The 16,165-nt window shown below is 41.9% G+C and overlaps 1 protein-coding gene across 2 annotated transcripts in view; it reads right to left on the bottom strand.

The window, feature by feature from the left end:
- Window positions 1-16,165, bottom strand: part of CREB5 (cAMP responsive element binding protein 5) — a 390,264-nt gene that overhangs the window by 233,700 nt on the left and 140,399 nt on the right. For both annotated transcript variants that reach the window (XM_014786085.2, XM_004418879.3), the window contains exon 5: window positions 8,926-9,098. In XM_014786085.2, the coding sequence (XP_014641571.1) occupies window positions 8,926-9,098 (173 nt within the window). The remainder of the gene's footprint in view (window positions 1-8,925; window positions 9,099-16,165) is intronic.

The raw sequence follows: 16,165 nt of genomic DNA, 5'->3' as shown, positions 1-16,165 counted from the left end.
TTTCATAAGATCGAAAAGTAGGGCCCAGAGCTGCCAAGGGGTCTATTCAAAGTCCCAAAGCCTGTGAGTGGTAGAGTCAGAACCACCAGCCATGGCTTTACATCCCTCGAGCAATGGCTTTGCTCTGCCTCATTGAAATGGGATTCCCTCTGTAGGTAACTGAACGTTAATATCAAAGATTCCTCTTACATTCAAAATTCAAGACCAACTTGAATGTTTATGTGCTGTTCTCATCCAACCAAAGATAAAATGTCCATAGAGTTTGTATAATCTTTAACTAAATCCTCCTTAGACAGGATATAAAAAATGATAATAGAGAAAACCCATTTGGTCTAACATAAGTGAAAAACACATGAGAGAACCTGTTGAATCAATTATCTTTTGAATCCCAAAATGTCCAATTATATGAATACAAGGTATATGCAATGGGCATCATGGGCTATCTGCAAATTCCTAGAACAGTCCTTCTCTCTTAACTCAAAACCTACTTGTCAACCAGTTTGGACAAGAGTTATTTACGCTTTATGAGACATGTAATATTTAAGAATATGAAAGCTACAAATAACCAGAAATGCCCACTGGGACACTGCCATGTTACTTGGATGCGCTCAGTCTTCAAAAGAGCAAAGTGTACTCCCAGTTGTAAAGGACCAGCTCTGCTGTATCAGGTTCATTTCTCCTAACATGCTCACCTTGAAGAGAACTGCACACGTTAATCACCTTCCTTTGTTAATACTCCTTTTGGCATTCTTCAAGGAATGGTTACACTTAGTCCTAGGACTCTCTCTAAACATCATACCATGAGCCATGTAAACCTACAGTGGTGAGCCAGCTAGGTGTTCGTGCCTCTGGCCCTGAAAACAGGAAATACTGAGCCAATCCCCACGTAGGAGCTATGACAAGTACAGAAAGGTGCAGTTAATTGTTGCATTTCGTATTATGGGAAATATTTATCTTCAACTCCCAGTGTTTAGTTATTTGGCACTTTATTCAAGGCTTACCCCTAGGAAGACACTTAATATTGATGTAAGCTAAAGCCCTATGTTTCAGGTCTTCCACAAACTAACCCCCCAAATGATAATAATGCCAGGAAAGAAGACAGAGGACTGCATTTTCCCATGGTCCTGTGTCTGGCAAGATCATTGTTCAGGTTTCTTGCATTGGACTTAGTTTATATCTTTCCCAATTGTGCTGTTGTTTAGAAGTTTTTCTGGTTAGATCTCCAACAATAAGCCACTTTTAGCAAAGTGAGAATAAAAGAACAATTTCTTGATAAGATTAGTGCAAGGGAGGAAACTACACGTAATCATGCACGCAGCACTGAGCCCTCAAAGAACTTACCTGGCCAAGTAGTTTTCAGAATTAAACTTGTTATGAAAATCATTAGCTTTTTAGTGCTGTATAGGACTTTGAGGATTTTCTAGTGATACCTCCCCCTTTTAGAGGTGAGAAAACCAAAATTTAGGGAAGTCAAGTTCATTTGGACTCATGAAAGAGTATGGTGTAGGTGGTCTGGCTTTTAGTTCTGACTCTTGCCATTATCAGTATGATCCTTGGCAAGTCACTTAATTTCTGAATCTCACTTTACTCAACTGTAAGATAGGTGTGTTCATTCCTATGTAACAGGATTATGAAGTTGTAGGAGTTGAGCTTGGAAGTCAGGTCTCTCTGGCTTCATGTCAGGACCCTTCTCTTTTGACTGCACTGGCCTCCTCTTCCCAGGCACACCCAAACCCTATTCTGTTTTCACTCGTTGCGAGTACATGAACACATCCTGGAGCTCAGATAATCTAGAGCTCCTACCAAACTTAGCTCCTGGAGGGAAACAAACCAAAAGAGAAAATAAATTTGAGACAGAAAAGAAGCATAGAATGAGGATTTTGTTGCTGGGACTGACTTGTAATCAGCTGGTCAACTCTTTCACATACAGATGAAGGAACTGAGGCCTAGGGAAGTTGAGCATGTGGCCAAGGTTGTAAACCTTTTAAATGGCAGTGCCTGGACTATCCTAAACCCATGACCTCTAAACTCATGACAAACACTTTTCCAAGACTCCATTCTAACCTGACACGGTTTGGCTCTAAGCAAGCTCTTGTTTTCCAGGCATATCTTTTCAATACGCTGCACAAAAGAACAAGTGCCCAGATTTACAATAGACACAGACTCAATGATCCTGGGCTATTTGCTCTAGAAGTAGATCTTCATCTGTGCCTATCCGTTCTAAAAATGGGGGGGTGGTGCAGGGGGAATACACAAAGAGACATTGATATGGAAACTTCTGGAACTTTGTGAGCAGGGCTTCTGTTCATAAGATCCAGAAATGAAATTCTCCTCCAAGAAAAGGTCACAGGCAAAGTCACCTATCCACAACAGGAATCAGAATAAGTCTGGAAGTCACACTTCATCTGGTGGGGGACAGGGGTCTTCCTACAAACCAAGAAGCAAAAATGTGGAGCAACCAAATGGTTGGAGAAAGGGCAGTCACTCTCTGTGGAGATCTGGTTTTCTTACACATGAGGGAATTTGGCCAGGAGATCTCCCAGGTACAGGCCCACTCTCTACATTCACGTGCTCAAGACAGTCTCTAATCTCCCTTCCTTGTGCAGTCCAGGGAACTCCTGTACATTTCTCCTGAAAGACTGAATTAGCTGTTGACAACTCAGTGTGCCCACCTCTGCCCTGCCCACCCCACAGGTGTGTGACTGCACAGAAGCTCTTTACACTGTAGTCAGACAGACTGAGCATTAGCTAACTCTTGTGGATAGATGCTTCTCTCAAATGTTCAGACACGCTCCTGTGTCTTCCATGGCACTGGGATTGCTAGGGGCAGGAACACGGGGAAGGCATGTGTTCTGGAGTTCAATAGACCTACATTCAAAATTCTGCTCCTTTCACTGGCTAAATGGCTTTGGACAAGTTATTTCTCTTCTTTGAGCAATAAAACCTGACTAAATAACGTCTACCTCCCTGGGCTCTTAGAGAATTACAGGAAACAACACGCAAAGCTAGATCAGTGCCTGGCACATAGTAGATCTGGGATAAATGTGAGCTTCCTTCCTTCTCTTCAGTATCAGCCTGCTAATCCAGGGCTTTTCTAACAAAATGCTTGAGCCATTGAGGAGTGACCTCCAATTTTCTCTCCCAAGTAGACTAGTTGTTGTGGACTGAATGTTTGCGTCTCCCACCCCCACCAGTTCATATGTTGAAGTCTCAACCCTTCATGTGATGGTAGGAGGTGGGGCCTTTGGGAGGTAATTAGGTTTAGATGAGGTCATGAGAGTGGGACTCCCATTATGGGATTAGTGTCCTTATAAGAGAAGAGACACCAGAGTTCTCTCTCTCTCTCTCTCTCTGCGTGCACAAAGAAAAGGTCAGGTGAGCACACAGTGAGATGGCAGCCATCTGCAAGGCAGGAAAAGAGCCCTCACCAAGAACCAAATCTGCCGGCACCTTGACCTTGGCCTTTCCAGCCTCCAGAACTGTAAGAAATAAATGCTTGTTGTTTAAGCCACTGGGTCTATGGTATTTTGTTATAGTAGTCCGAGCTGACTAGGATACTAGCCTTGCCTTGTTCCAGGTGAGGAGCTGAGAAACTAAGACACACAAGGCTTGCCTGAGGAATCAGAGGCAGGAGCCACATTCAGAGACGAGAGCAGGGGTATTTTTCTGCTTCTTGGAATACACAGCCATGTGCTCTGGTGTTCTGGCTCTGCCCCCTTCATCTGGCCACAATACCATGTGGTGTTACAACTTTTGAATGTTAAGAAACCTTATATTTCCTCAAGTATCAGTACTTAATGTTTCGTTCCACACATAAAACTCTGTGAGTGGAAGGCTGCTGGCCCCCTTGTCAGAGGTAATTTCTCAAGGCTCTGCATGGGATTTAACGGGAGCCATATGGTTAAGTCCGTCAACCCTCCCAGAAAGCATCCCCCTGAAGGGCCCTCGTAAATGTTCTCAGGGCTGTGAAAGATCCAGCAACTTTAACAATAAAGCAATGTTCATAGCCGTGATATTCAGCAAAACACAAAGCAGGAAATAATGGCTTCTGGTCTGAATTACTCAAAGGAGGCTTCAAGCTGTCCTGGCGCAGGGCTGTGGGCCAGTGATAACCTGGGACCTGCTGGCCTGCTGCCTCCAGCAGGAAGAAGGCTGGCCTGGATGTCACTAGCATTAACCTGTGGTGGGCAGTGACAGTTTTAATCACACTCGGTTTGTGGAGTTTACGAAAACTCTTAGTAATGAATTTATACACCTATGCATTTACAGAGCAAGCACATTCTTAAACTCGAAGATGCTTTGTTATTTAAGTTTTTAATCTGTGCCTTTCTGTAACAGCATCATTTACTGACCTCTCTCCTTTCTGTTTCCTCAGAGCAACAATGACACAAAACCCTCAAATCAACTATCATTCCCATCTCAATGGACATCTCAAGCAGCAACACCAATTGATAAAACAAAGCCACCGACTCTCCCCATAGGAAGGGCAGCATTGCTTTTGACACCAACAAGTTTTGAGGTGTAATAAGTTTTTATTTTCATTATTATTACTATTATTTCGTTGTCATTGTTGTTTTCCTCGGTCGTGTCCATTGAGCTACACCTAATATTCTGCATGACACGTAGTGTTAGGGATTGTAAAGAGAAAAGAGAGAAAGAAGCACAGAAAGGGTGAGAGAAGGTACAATTTATGATGAGTATTGGCTCCTTTTTATTTTTTACATAAAACAAGATTTGCTTCTATAGTATTTTATAGAAATTTCTGGCTAAGTATTAGCTCTACATTACCTAGCTACAGTTTCATGCAAATGGGATTTATGGCCAAATAGCTAATATGGCCGCATATCACATGGACATATATATACCAGGACTATAATTGGTATAAAATCAGGGCGAGGTTTTATGCATAAATGGCTTCATACATGCATGCTGTTGAACATATCTTCAAGTTTCCTGATATCTTAACTAGAATATTCCACAATGGGCCAGATACCTTCTGTCCAAATATCAGCAAATGTTGGTAGGAACATTTGTCTATTCTGATGTTAGACGTATCAAACTTCCATGGTAAACAATTACCGTCAAATAATTTTCACCAATAATCTAATGAGCTTATATATTTATCCAATTCCGTACCGAAAATTAAATTTGCAGAACATTTTGAATACAGGAAGAAAATTTGTGGAATATCTTGGCAGTGCCTCCCATAACCTATCAGAACGCTGTACTGATATCTATTCTTGTAGAACTCCACACTCCATATTATCTTCATTGCTCTCTCGAAGAATTACTGAGCATGAATTATCTACTAACATTTACTCCATAGGCTTTTTAAAGAAAGTTGGGATCTGTTAAGATTGTAGCCATTTACTCAACTGATTATTGGCTCCTACAAAAATGTCTCGTGAGGAGAGACAGAGACAGAGAAAGAAAGAGAGAATAAGAAACAGAGAAGGAGAGAATTTATGCTACCACTACCAGCTCTGAAACTATTTTTCCCAGGTTTTGGTGACTTCATCCTGAATTAATGAGCCTGTTACATGATATCTAATAAAAATGACTGGAGTAGAGATACTGCTTGGAATCTGCCACATATTTGGTCTAGGGTTGAATCGATTTCATCTATATTTAACACATGCTTGTTTTCTGTCTCACTTGTCTCCCTCACAGCCCGTGGCTCACTCTTTTTTTTTCCATCTGGAAAACTTATCTCCTAAAATGCTCCCATCAATCAGCCAAAGACACCTTTCCCGACAGAGCGTCTGCCAGTTTGACAAAGCACAAGTAGTCACTAGTTTGGGGATGCCTCCCACACTCTCGAGCGCCGTGTGTTTTTCTAGCCTGCCTAACCACACGAGTGCAATTTGGGATATTTATACTCACCTCCAGTTTCTATTGCAGCGCTATAACAGTACTATTTTGACAGAACTGGGCATAGGGCATGGAAGGGGGTGATATGGGAATGGAATGGAAGTTGCTCGTGTTGCTTGTCTACCTACTTTTAACCTAATTTCTTCGGATTTTTGCATTTCCACCCATTTTGGTCTACTTTGGCTCAGCACCTGCTCAAAAAGTATGAAAATCAAATGCTCACAAGGATGCATACACTTTGTCCCCCAAATCTTCCCTGAGAACCAGCGCTGCTCCCATTTCCCAGTCCTTCATGTCCATACCACTCCCAATACATTCAAGCCTCTAAGCTTAAACACAGCACGAAAGGAGGGGCCAGAAAAGAGAGCAAAAGTTGGATTGACATTGGTAGAAGGGAAGGAAAGACGGGGAGCAGGAGACAGGCGGCGCCCTCCCTCTCCCACAAAGTTCCAGTTGTGAACACGCCCACTGGGCGCAGCAAAAGAGCACAGTGCGTGGGCACAGGTGGGTCCCAGCCTCTCTGGCTGGATGCAGCTTAAGCGCTGAGCCTGAATGAAGACTTTCATTGCTGTTTGCTGTTTTTGTTGGCCAGTAGCCATGGCAAACATTTGCAGGTGGCTTGGCCAGATTTTGACACTTAAATATTTGAGGTTGTGATAAAAATCAGAATATTACTACAATATGGTTCTGTGCAGCCTCAAAAAAAAAAGAAAAGAAAAACTATCTGCAATTTCAAATGCTCATTTAAAGACACAGTCTCCAGAGGGAACTCATGTTTTAAAATAAGTACTCATTTCCTCTTTGCTGAGAGAAATAAAAGAGTGAACCGTCCCCAAATGTTACCACCTAGAGTTTCATTCTGAATCCACTGGTGGAATGGGTTGGGTTGTTCCTTGCTGAGCCCCTACGATCATCCGGGCAAGGTTTTGGATGGGTCACATGGAGAAAATGGAAATGACAGGATGTGTGGTTGGAATCAACATGGTAAGCCCAACAGGGAAGGATCTAAACAAAAGAAACAGCCTCCCTGAAGCCTGGCAATGAGACAGACTCCTCAAAGTGACAATTATCTCCTAGAACACACCAGGAAAGACATACACCCCAGGACTGGGAATAAATGGGAAGATGAAGTGGGTTGGGAGGTCACGTGTACCAGAGAAACACCCCCACCCATCCAGGCACAGTGACACAGCCTAGAAATGTCACCCAACTGTACAGCCCTGGGCCAGCTGGGTAAATTTTGACAGAGTCAACATCCATCTTAGAATTTAGTGCTAACTCTTAAAAGATTGTTTCACAAAAACCAGCACTGTACTAACAATTGCCATATACTAAGGGCCTCCAAGAGGGTAGTTCGGGGGGGCCGCGAGGAGAACTCCAGGGGGTGAAGGAATGTTGTAAAACTGCTAGTAAACTCTGGCACATTTTATGTTTTTTCCCCTTGAAAGAAAAATAAAATAATTATAATTAGCTGGCCTAACTGTGAATTGTCTGCCCAAAGCCAAGTCACTAGAGTGAAGGAGTGCCTTGAGATGTAGATGCTGTCTTTAACAAACCCACTCCACCCTCTTAGTATATTTTAGGTTCTTGCTTTAGATGGTGGCAACGTTTACTCCCATAGTCATTTGAGAAGAAAAGAAATCTTTAACAGAGACACTTGATAATTTAGCATTGGCTTCTTCCAACAAAGCCAAGCATTCAAATGGCCAGATTAATTTTCTATTTTTTGAATGGGAAACCAAACGTACCCATGGCAAACTCACAAATGGTCATTGCCTGCAGCTCTCATTTGTTAAGGTGGGTCTTCACATGCCACAACCCATCCAATAAGTTAAGAAATGTGAGAGACGAGGTACCCCTTCTAGAGCATTCTAAGGAGGAATAAGCCAATGTCGTCCTCTGTGCTCCCTCCTGGTCTGGAATTCCCATAAGCATTAAAAACAAGGAGGGAAAGACCCACTGACAAATTGTGGGACAGCTTCCAGTTTTTCTTTTTTAAAATCACCATATCCAATATTTAACTGAATATTCAATCTAAATTCTGATGCATATACCAAACACAGCAAGCTCCGTTTTCTATTTTAAACAGAGAATTCTGGGAACATCGAGCAAGCAGCTCTCAGCATCTGGAAATATAAATTTATCAGAGCTCTTTGGCTTAAGTTATTACCTTTTCTTCCTAAGAGTGCTCTTAGATCTTGTATTTCTGCTTCACTCTCCTTTGTGAGGGTGGAAAGAAGAGACACCATCCTCATCCTGGAGATAAGGGAGCTAGGCCAGAGACTCCTCATTTCTAAGAAGCTCCTGGTAATGCCCACGCTGCTGGTCCTCAGACCACACTCCGAGTAGCAAGAAGCAAGAGCTATCACATGGCACTCAGGAGTGAGAACCCTTTCCAGCCTGTAATACAGAGTGTCTGGGATTATGGCAGGATCTTCCTACCAATTGTCTCAATATTGTCTTTTTTACGTAAATGAGAGGGAAGGGGGCTGCTTTCTTCGTTTAGTCTACTCCAGGAATGAGTATAGACCAATGCAGAGGGAAGGGAGAGGTGATAAGGAGGTATTAACAAGGAAAAGAAGCAAGGAAGGATAATCAGAGGGAAGGAGGACTGTGGAAATACACAGAAGACAGAGGTGATGGGCCTAGCAGGTCCTAGGAAAGGAGGGACAGGCTCTGTTGGGGAGGAGGCTGGGCTGGTGAAACGTCCCTCCTCCATCCTTAAGCATTTGTCCTGAGAACTATGCTCTGGTCTCCGTAACACCCATGGGGCTTCCCACAGTCATCTTAAAGTTCACAAATCATCTTTGAAGAAATGATGACATAGAATGACTTGCTTTTCCCGCAAAGTCCAGGATTAAACAGCTTTTACCAAGTGGACACTCCCCCTCCCTTCTCCCACCAAAAGCATCACTCTGACGCTTAGGCAATAACACCCAGCCAGGAGAACCTACTTCTGACTCATCCAATCTGAGCACCAAAAACAAGGATAAAGTCCAGAACATTCCCTGAGCTCCAGCCAGGACCTAGAGGCAGCTGAGGAAGTCTCCTTACCCGATCTGACGGTTGGTGGAAGGTGCCTGTGTGATGACAGAGCTGGACTGGGGCGACGGCATGGCTTGCTGAATCACAACGCTGGTGTCATGGTTGGGCATCCGGGTGCTGCCAAGCTGGTGAGCTCCGGGCCCTGCCATGGCCCCACCAACTGCGTTATGCATCGAGATATTCTGCCCAAAGAAGACAGAGGGGAAAGGTCAGAAGAAGTCAATGTTTGACTCTACTCTCAAGCTCTCAAAGGCCAAAATTAGGAATCTGGTCATGTCAACTAAATGGAGAGTTATGGCTTCTGGTAAGCCACGGGTCCATTCATCTTGTTATAACTTACAGCTACAAGGAGATGAAAAGTAACTATTCACCCTAAGAGTAAAGCACATAAGCAAAAACCTTTAAGTTCGCTAGTCACTCTGCCGCCATCCTGATGTGCGGTTTACATCAGGGACGTTTAGCACGTATCTTCTCTGACTGAGTGTGATACTGCATTGAAAATGATTTCTGGGGTGAGCGCATAATACTGTGATTTAGTGAAGAGCTGTTTGGCATCCTGCTTTGAACATCAAGCACATTGGGTTATTTTTTCTTTTTCAGTCCTATAAGAGTGGACAACCACCTATTTTTTTCCCCAAGAAACCACTACTTTTCCAAATCATAAATGAGGAAGTCCCCATAAATGGGGACTGAGAATGGATGATTAGAACAGACGACATGGTGTCTGAGATCCAATGACAAGAGCAAGAATTGCAACTTTCTGCTGTATTTCCATAAAATCAATCTCTAATAATTTTATGGAATAATGGAGTAGAGAACAATAATTGCATGTCTGTTTCCTTGTTCACTGTCTTTTCCTCTAGAATGTAGAATGTTGGTGTTTACAACTCTATCCCATGTGCTTGGAGCAGAGCGGGCATGCAGTACACATTCACTGCATGAATAAACTAGTGAAGGAACAAATGAGACAACTGAGTCACTTAAGGGACTGAATATCCTGTATTTATTTCTGATGACTTGAATGAAGGCTCCTTTGTTTAAAATTCAAAAGTAAGGTAAAATACGCAGGATAAGGCCGGCTTAAAAGAAAGCTCTTCCTAGAAAAGAAAGTCACTGGGACAAGAGAGGATTCACACTGAGACAGAAGAGCATTGATCTCATGGTGGGGCTGAAACGTGAGAAATTCAGAACCTAGAAAAGAAAGAAAAGTGCAGGGCGAAGCAAAGTAAGTAGTGGACCTCTGAAAACAACCAAGTGCAGCTGTCAGCCCAGGAGGGTAGGGAAATTGGAGAGGTCGCTTGGACAATGGGTTGAGGATGGCAGGAAAGAAATAGAGCGTCACTAGCAATTTTCTAGAGGAAAAATATATATCTGTCTGTGCTTTGGGGTTAGCACAGAAAAAAATAAATGTTACCCTGGGGCACTAGAAATGGTTCTTTGAAGTTCTTCTGCAAAGAACAGGATTTCCTGCACTATGTGCTAAATGATGGTGATAACATATATGGTATTTGGGGTGGCTGGGTCCATCACATTGCACCTTTCCCATGTTTCTGATTTCTAAATCCTGACCACACAGTTTGTCAGAGGTCCAGATGGAAACTGGGCACCTGGCTTAGACTGTGAGCCGACTGTGTTGTCGAGGGATCCCAAAGGCATGAACACGTTTATACATACACACACGATCCAAAGGGTCCTCTTATATACTGGAAGGTTTTTCTGACATGGGAAAATATTGTGGTTGGTTAAAGTAAGATGAAAGGAAGTAGTGATTTGTATTCAGGTGGCAGTGCAGGGATATGCTTGAGTTCTTGTTATAGAATCTAGAGACATAGAGAATTGAACTAAAAATAATAACGAAAATAAAGATAATAGTGTTATTTCTTTTGAAAATCAACTTTGAAAAACTTATTTCCTTGGCTCTTAATGGGGTTTGATGAAGTAAACAGTTATAAGTAGTATTTTTTTTACTGTTTGGATCCTCAAAGATACTCAAAATTTTTTATCTTGCTCACAGTCATCTACTTTGTCAATAATAGATCTGAGGCGCAGAAGGATTTCTGACTCTCCTTTTAAAATTATTTCTCTTGCACTGTGCTACCAAAGTTTATCAGTAGAGCTGTATAATTAATTTTTAAAATACTAATCTTTAAATTCACTAACAAGAATATAAAATGCACAAACCTTCCTTAAGTTACCTTTGGCACCTCTTTTCCATCACCCCCATACGCAGTCCCCAAGTACCACAAATTCAACATAAGTATCCTTCATCTCTTTCTATCTTTCCATCTTTCTTTCCACCAACCTATACCCAATCACCATCATCTCTTTTCCTGGACTAGACAGTGGTCTTCTAACTGGTCTGTCACTCACTCTGGCTTCCCTTCCTCTGCTTTTCCATACTACAGCCACAGTGATCTTTTCAAAAGCCGAAACTGATCACATCACACACAACTCTCCCTATGCTCCCCGCCGCAAGCTTCTCAGATGGCTTCCCATGGTTCAGAAGACTCTGGCAGCACTCTTTGTGTGACCTCCAAGGTCTGTATAGGACCCTTCCTACCTCCCCAGCTCATCTCACACCACCTTCACTCTTGCTCTCTGTGATTCATTCCACCTTACTGGAATTCCTGCCCTCATACTGACCATGCTTTATTTCAGCACAGGCCTTGGAATATGCTATTTACTGCTACCTGTGCTCTTCCCCTGACTCCACCTTCAGATCTCAGATTAAGCATCATGTGAGGAAGCCTTCCCTGACCTACTCAGTGATGGGCACCATCTCCCTCTCCTTCATAGTACTTTTCACAAGTTTACAATTGTTTTTGATTATTTGATTAATATCTGTTTCTTCCTCTAGAATATAAGCACAATGAGAGAAGGGACTCTATCTAACTTTACTCCCCATTGTGTCTTTGTTGTCTAGGTCAGACTTGTCTAGGCCTGGCACGTGGTAGGTGCTCAATAAATATTGAGTAAATGTATAAACTATAAAATGACATTCCTAGAATATTCAGTATGATGCAATCTTATCTTTTATTCCCTGGGCAATTTTTTAGAGTGCTAACTTCTCTCCTATTTACCTTGAAATCTCAAAGTATGCTCACAATAATACAGTTTTAGATGTTAAAGTACTTGTTTGATTATGGCCTGGAGAAATAGAGAGAATCAGGATTAAGAAGAAAGCCACAAATGTGGTATGTTTATTGGAAAGAAAAGCCTTTGAGAAAATATTAAGTGAGCCCTTGGAGGAATTACCGAGAGATGAGCTTCAAATCTTTGAGCACTTTGGTTCAAATCATGGCAACAACCATTCTTTATCTCCACCATGAAAACCAAGAAAAACTGACTTGTGCTACAGTACAAAGAAATTGGTCTCATTTCTTCAGAGTAAAGCATGTTAAATGAGAGAAAGAAGTACCTCTCCCTCCCAAAAAGTTTAAGAATCTTCTCTGAGAATCACCAAAAAGAATAAAAAAGACTATCTAGGAATATGCCTCACACTCTCCCCCACCACTTTTAAGACATCTCTTTGTCTCTGTGATCTCCACCGGAGATGAAAAAGGCTCCTGAAAGTTCTATTCTAATTCTTCAATAATCTCCTTTCTCCCCTATACATGAAATCTGCAAATTCTCCAGCCTCCTTCCCCCAGACCCAGAGAGTAATTTCAAAACACTTTGGAAAAATAAACAATTAGGCAAACATTATCATTTCACATTAAGAGAAGATGATTCTTTTTTCTTTAAGCATTACATAGTAACTCAAACATGAAATTATTTTCCGCGTTCACATTTTCCCAATTATGGGTTCAAAACCTGTCTTCATTGATAAAAGAATGGCACTTTACCTCTGGATAAATTAAATATCCAATTTCAAAAACACAAAGAGTGACTATCTCTTGCTGAGTTATTTTTGCTAGTATCGTTGCGTAGCTTTGGAGCTGGTGAAACATTGTCACCAAACCAGTGGATGGATGTCGATATGTAAGGAAGGATCAGAGGTGCTCCTCGAGGCTCAGCCTTTGGCCTTTTCTTGTTCAACACTTTAATCAACAGCTTGGATGAGGATGTAGAAACCATGCTTGTCAAATCTGCGGTTGACACAATGTTGGGAGGCATAGCTAATGTTCTGGACTGTAGAATCAGATTTTACTTGAGCCAACTCTGTGATCTGGTCTCCAAAAATGCTAACATAAATCTAGGTTATTGTAGGAGAAGTGCAAGGTCCAGATCAAGGGAAGTAATTATTCCACTACAGAGCACGTTGGACTGACCACATTTGGCCACCACATTTTAAGGGGGAAATTGACAAATAGGAGGGAATGAAAGCAATGAAGGCATCCAAAATGCATCACAAGAAGAACCTTAGGAGAATCAGGGAATATTTAGTCTGAAAAAGAGAAGACTTAGAGGATCACGCTAACTGCCTTCAAATATTTGTGGGATTAGACATAGTCTGTGTTGCTCCAGAGGGCATAATTTCAAAAAATGGAATCAAGATGATAAAAGCCAATAATAACAACAATTTGAGCACCTATTTTGAAGCAGCCACTACAGCAGATGCTTTATAAACTGTACCTCTAATCCTCACAATGACCCTACAAGGTAAGCATTATTATTCTCATTTTAAGATAAAGAAAAGAGTAAAACTCCTCACCATCACTAATACCATGCCATTTACCTCTAGCCATCCTTATTCCTTCAGGACTGATGCTTTAAAAACACAAATTTGACCTTCTGTCGAGATAAGTTTACCAATATGTAGAGATATCCAAAGACAAAACAAGTTGCCTTGTAAAGTACTGAGCTTCCTGGCATCAGAGTTAAGCAAGTAGGGACTAGTGGTCATTTGTCAAGGACGTCGCCAAGAGGATTCTTGCATCAGGAGGGAGATGGCACTAGATGACCTCTCAAGGTCTCTTCTATTGGTAAGATTCTCTCATTTATGATACATGGATCATACTTTGGCTCAAATGCTTTAAAATGATTAGTAATGTGTGATCTTGTTGAAAATATACTGGCTTGGAAGTTACGAGGTCTTTTCTAGTCCAGTCTCTGTACCACTCCTTGTAGCCATGTAACCTGGATAAATCATTCAACCTCCCTCAGCTTTGTAGCCTCATCACTAAAAGGAGGGGGTTGGACCACATGGTCACCATGATCTTTTTCAGCTCTGATACTTCACAAGTCTCTTTCTATGCTACATTTTATGAGACACTAAATATCAAAACAGCCTTTTTAGACTCTGATTCATGGGGCTACAAACATTGATTTTTCTCCATAACCATAAGCTTTTGCAGAAACGAGCCTTCCGAAAATTATAGCTTTCTGCCAGACCCAAGGAATCATGATTCAAGAAATGGATCTAACAAAAAGTAAAATTTCCCACACATCAAAGATGAAAGCTCTACAGACAAACTATCTTCACCTATATTTTTCCCTCTTTGGTTCAAATTTCTCCACATGTCCTTTGACTTTTTCCTCCCTTGGTGTCTTGCAATATACCTTGCTCTCCATTCACTGTTGTTCTGAGACATAAAGGGTGTGAATGGGATGAGAACCAGGGGAATAATGAGTCTTGATTGCATAGTCAGTGAGCTTGAGGTAGAGTGGTAATTGTCTTTCTGCATGCATGGGCTTGGAATACAATATGCAAAAAAACAACCCGATGTATATGAATATACGTCCGTGTTCTTACAAATAACTATAATTTCAGGGTGTGGTAATGAAGGATGAAGGGAAGTGAACCACAAAGGAAAGCGAAGGTTAGAGCATACAGGCAAAATGATGATGATGATTCCCATAAGGTCTCAAAGTGTTATCTTCAAATCTATAGTCCGTCCAACTGCCGAGGTGTGGAGACTTTATGGGTTTCTCTATAAAGAGCCAAGGTCATCCCGACACGCGTTTACAAGTCGAGTTGTGCAATCCTAGAATTGTCTGCATCTTAATGATGCCCGGGCAGTTATGAAGACTTTCAGAACTTCCCAAATGTAAACATCCATGAATTGCATCTAAAAGATGTCTGAGACCTTCACAGAATAAGAAAGGTACTAACCTTCTGGAAGATACTAGGGTCTCTGAAGGTGTGAGGGATTCTAAAGGGTCTTGACTCATCCTTTTTGGTGCTCTTGGAAATTTGAATACCAGTATGGGTATTTTGAATCCTACGGAGAGGGTGGGCTGCCACAGGACAGAGGGGACAGTGAGGTATCACAGGTGACTTGGTGGAGTTGGAGGATACCAGGTTACACGGCTACAAGGAGGGGTACAGAGATTGGACTAGAAGAGACCTTCTAACCCCCAAGCCAGTATATTTTCAACAGGCAGGCTGCCTCTCTCTCCATAGCATTCTCCTTAGCATAGTCACGCAGTGTAAGATGGACAACATAAGATAAGAAACCATCTCAGGCAATGGCTGCAGGAAGAGAAAGGAGAAGAGAGCTCAGGGCACTGTGACAACTCTAGCCTTGACATGCACGTTTAAATTCTGCTTTCTCAGAATTTGCTCCTTATCTCTGAGAAGTCCAAGAGGATCCACGGTACAGAAAGAAAACTGGGCACTAGAATTGGGCTCAAGTTCACATCAGCTCTATATCAGCTGGGGCATGTTATTTAAGTTCTCTGAGCCATACCTCTCCCATCTTTAAATGGAGGTAATCATCTAATGGACAGAGTTGTAGTGAGTTTCATACGGGATAACAAACGTTCCAGCATAGTGCCTGACAGAAAATGTGCAATTCTTTCCTTTTAGTGAAGTTCAAAACGTGAAGCTCAGAGTCACGGTTCATTCTGGGTGGCTACTCCCCAGGACTGACATTAATAGAAATATTATTAATAATAACTAACACTTATACAGCATTACCACCTGCCAGAAAACTCATTTAATCCTTGTCACCAGTCTAGGAGGTAGGTATGACTACTATCCTCAGGAAACTGAGGCAAAGAGAGGTTAAATGACTTGCTCAAAGTCACACAACCAAACAGTGGAGGAGCTCAGATCTAGGCAGTTTGGCTTCAGAGTCCAGGTTCTTACCCATTAAGCTATGCTGCCACTATAGTCTCACTGTAAAAATATTTTCTAGTGGAAAAGGACATGGCAAAAAATAAAGTGTACCTGATATCCTTTCTATGGACATCAAAGGAAATTATTAACTGATGCTGGTATATGATCCTGAGAATTACAGTATATGTGTCATACCACTAATTTGGATCAATGTCATCACCACCATCTTCACACCTAGAAAAGCCT

This window comes from Ceratotherium simum, chromosome 1, assembly GCF_057802395.1.
Source record: "Ceratotherium simum simum isolate JZ-2026a chromosome 1, ASM5780239v1, whole genome shotgun sequence".
Lineage (NCBI taxonomy): Eukaryota > Metazoa > Chordata > Mammalia > Perissodactyla > Rhinocerotidae > Ceratotherium > Ceratotherium simum.
The sequence above is the reverse complement of the archived record's forward strand: the minus strand, read 5'-3'. Positions and strand labels throughout refer to the sequence as shown.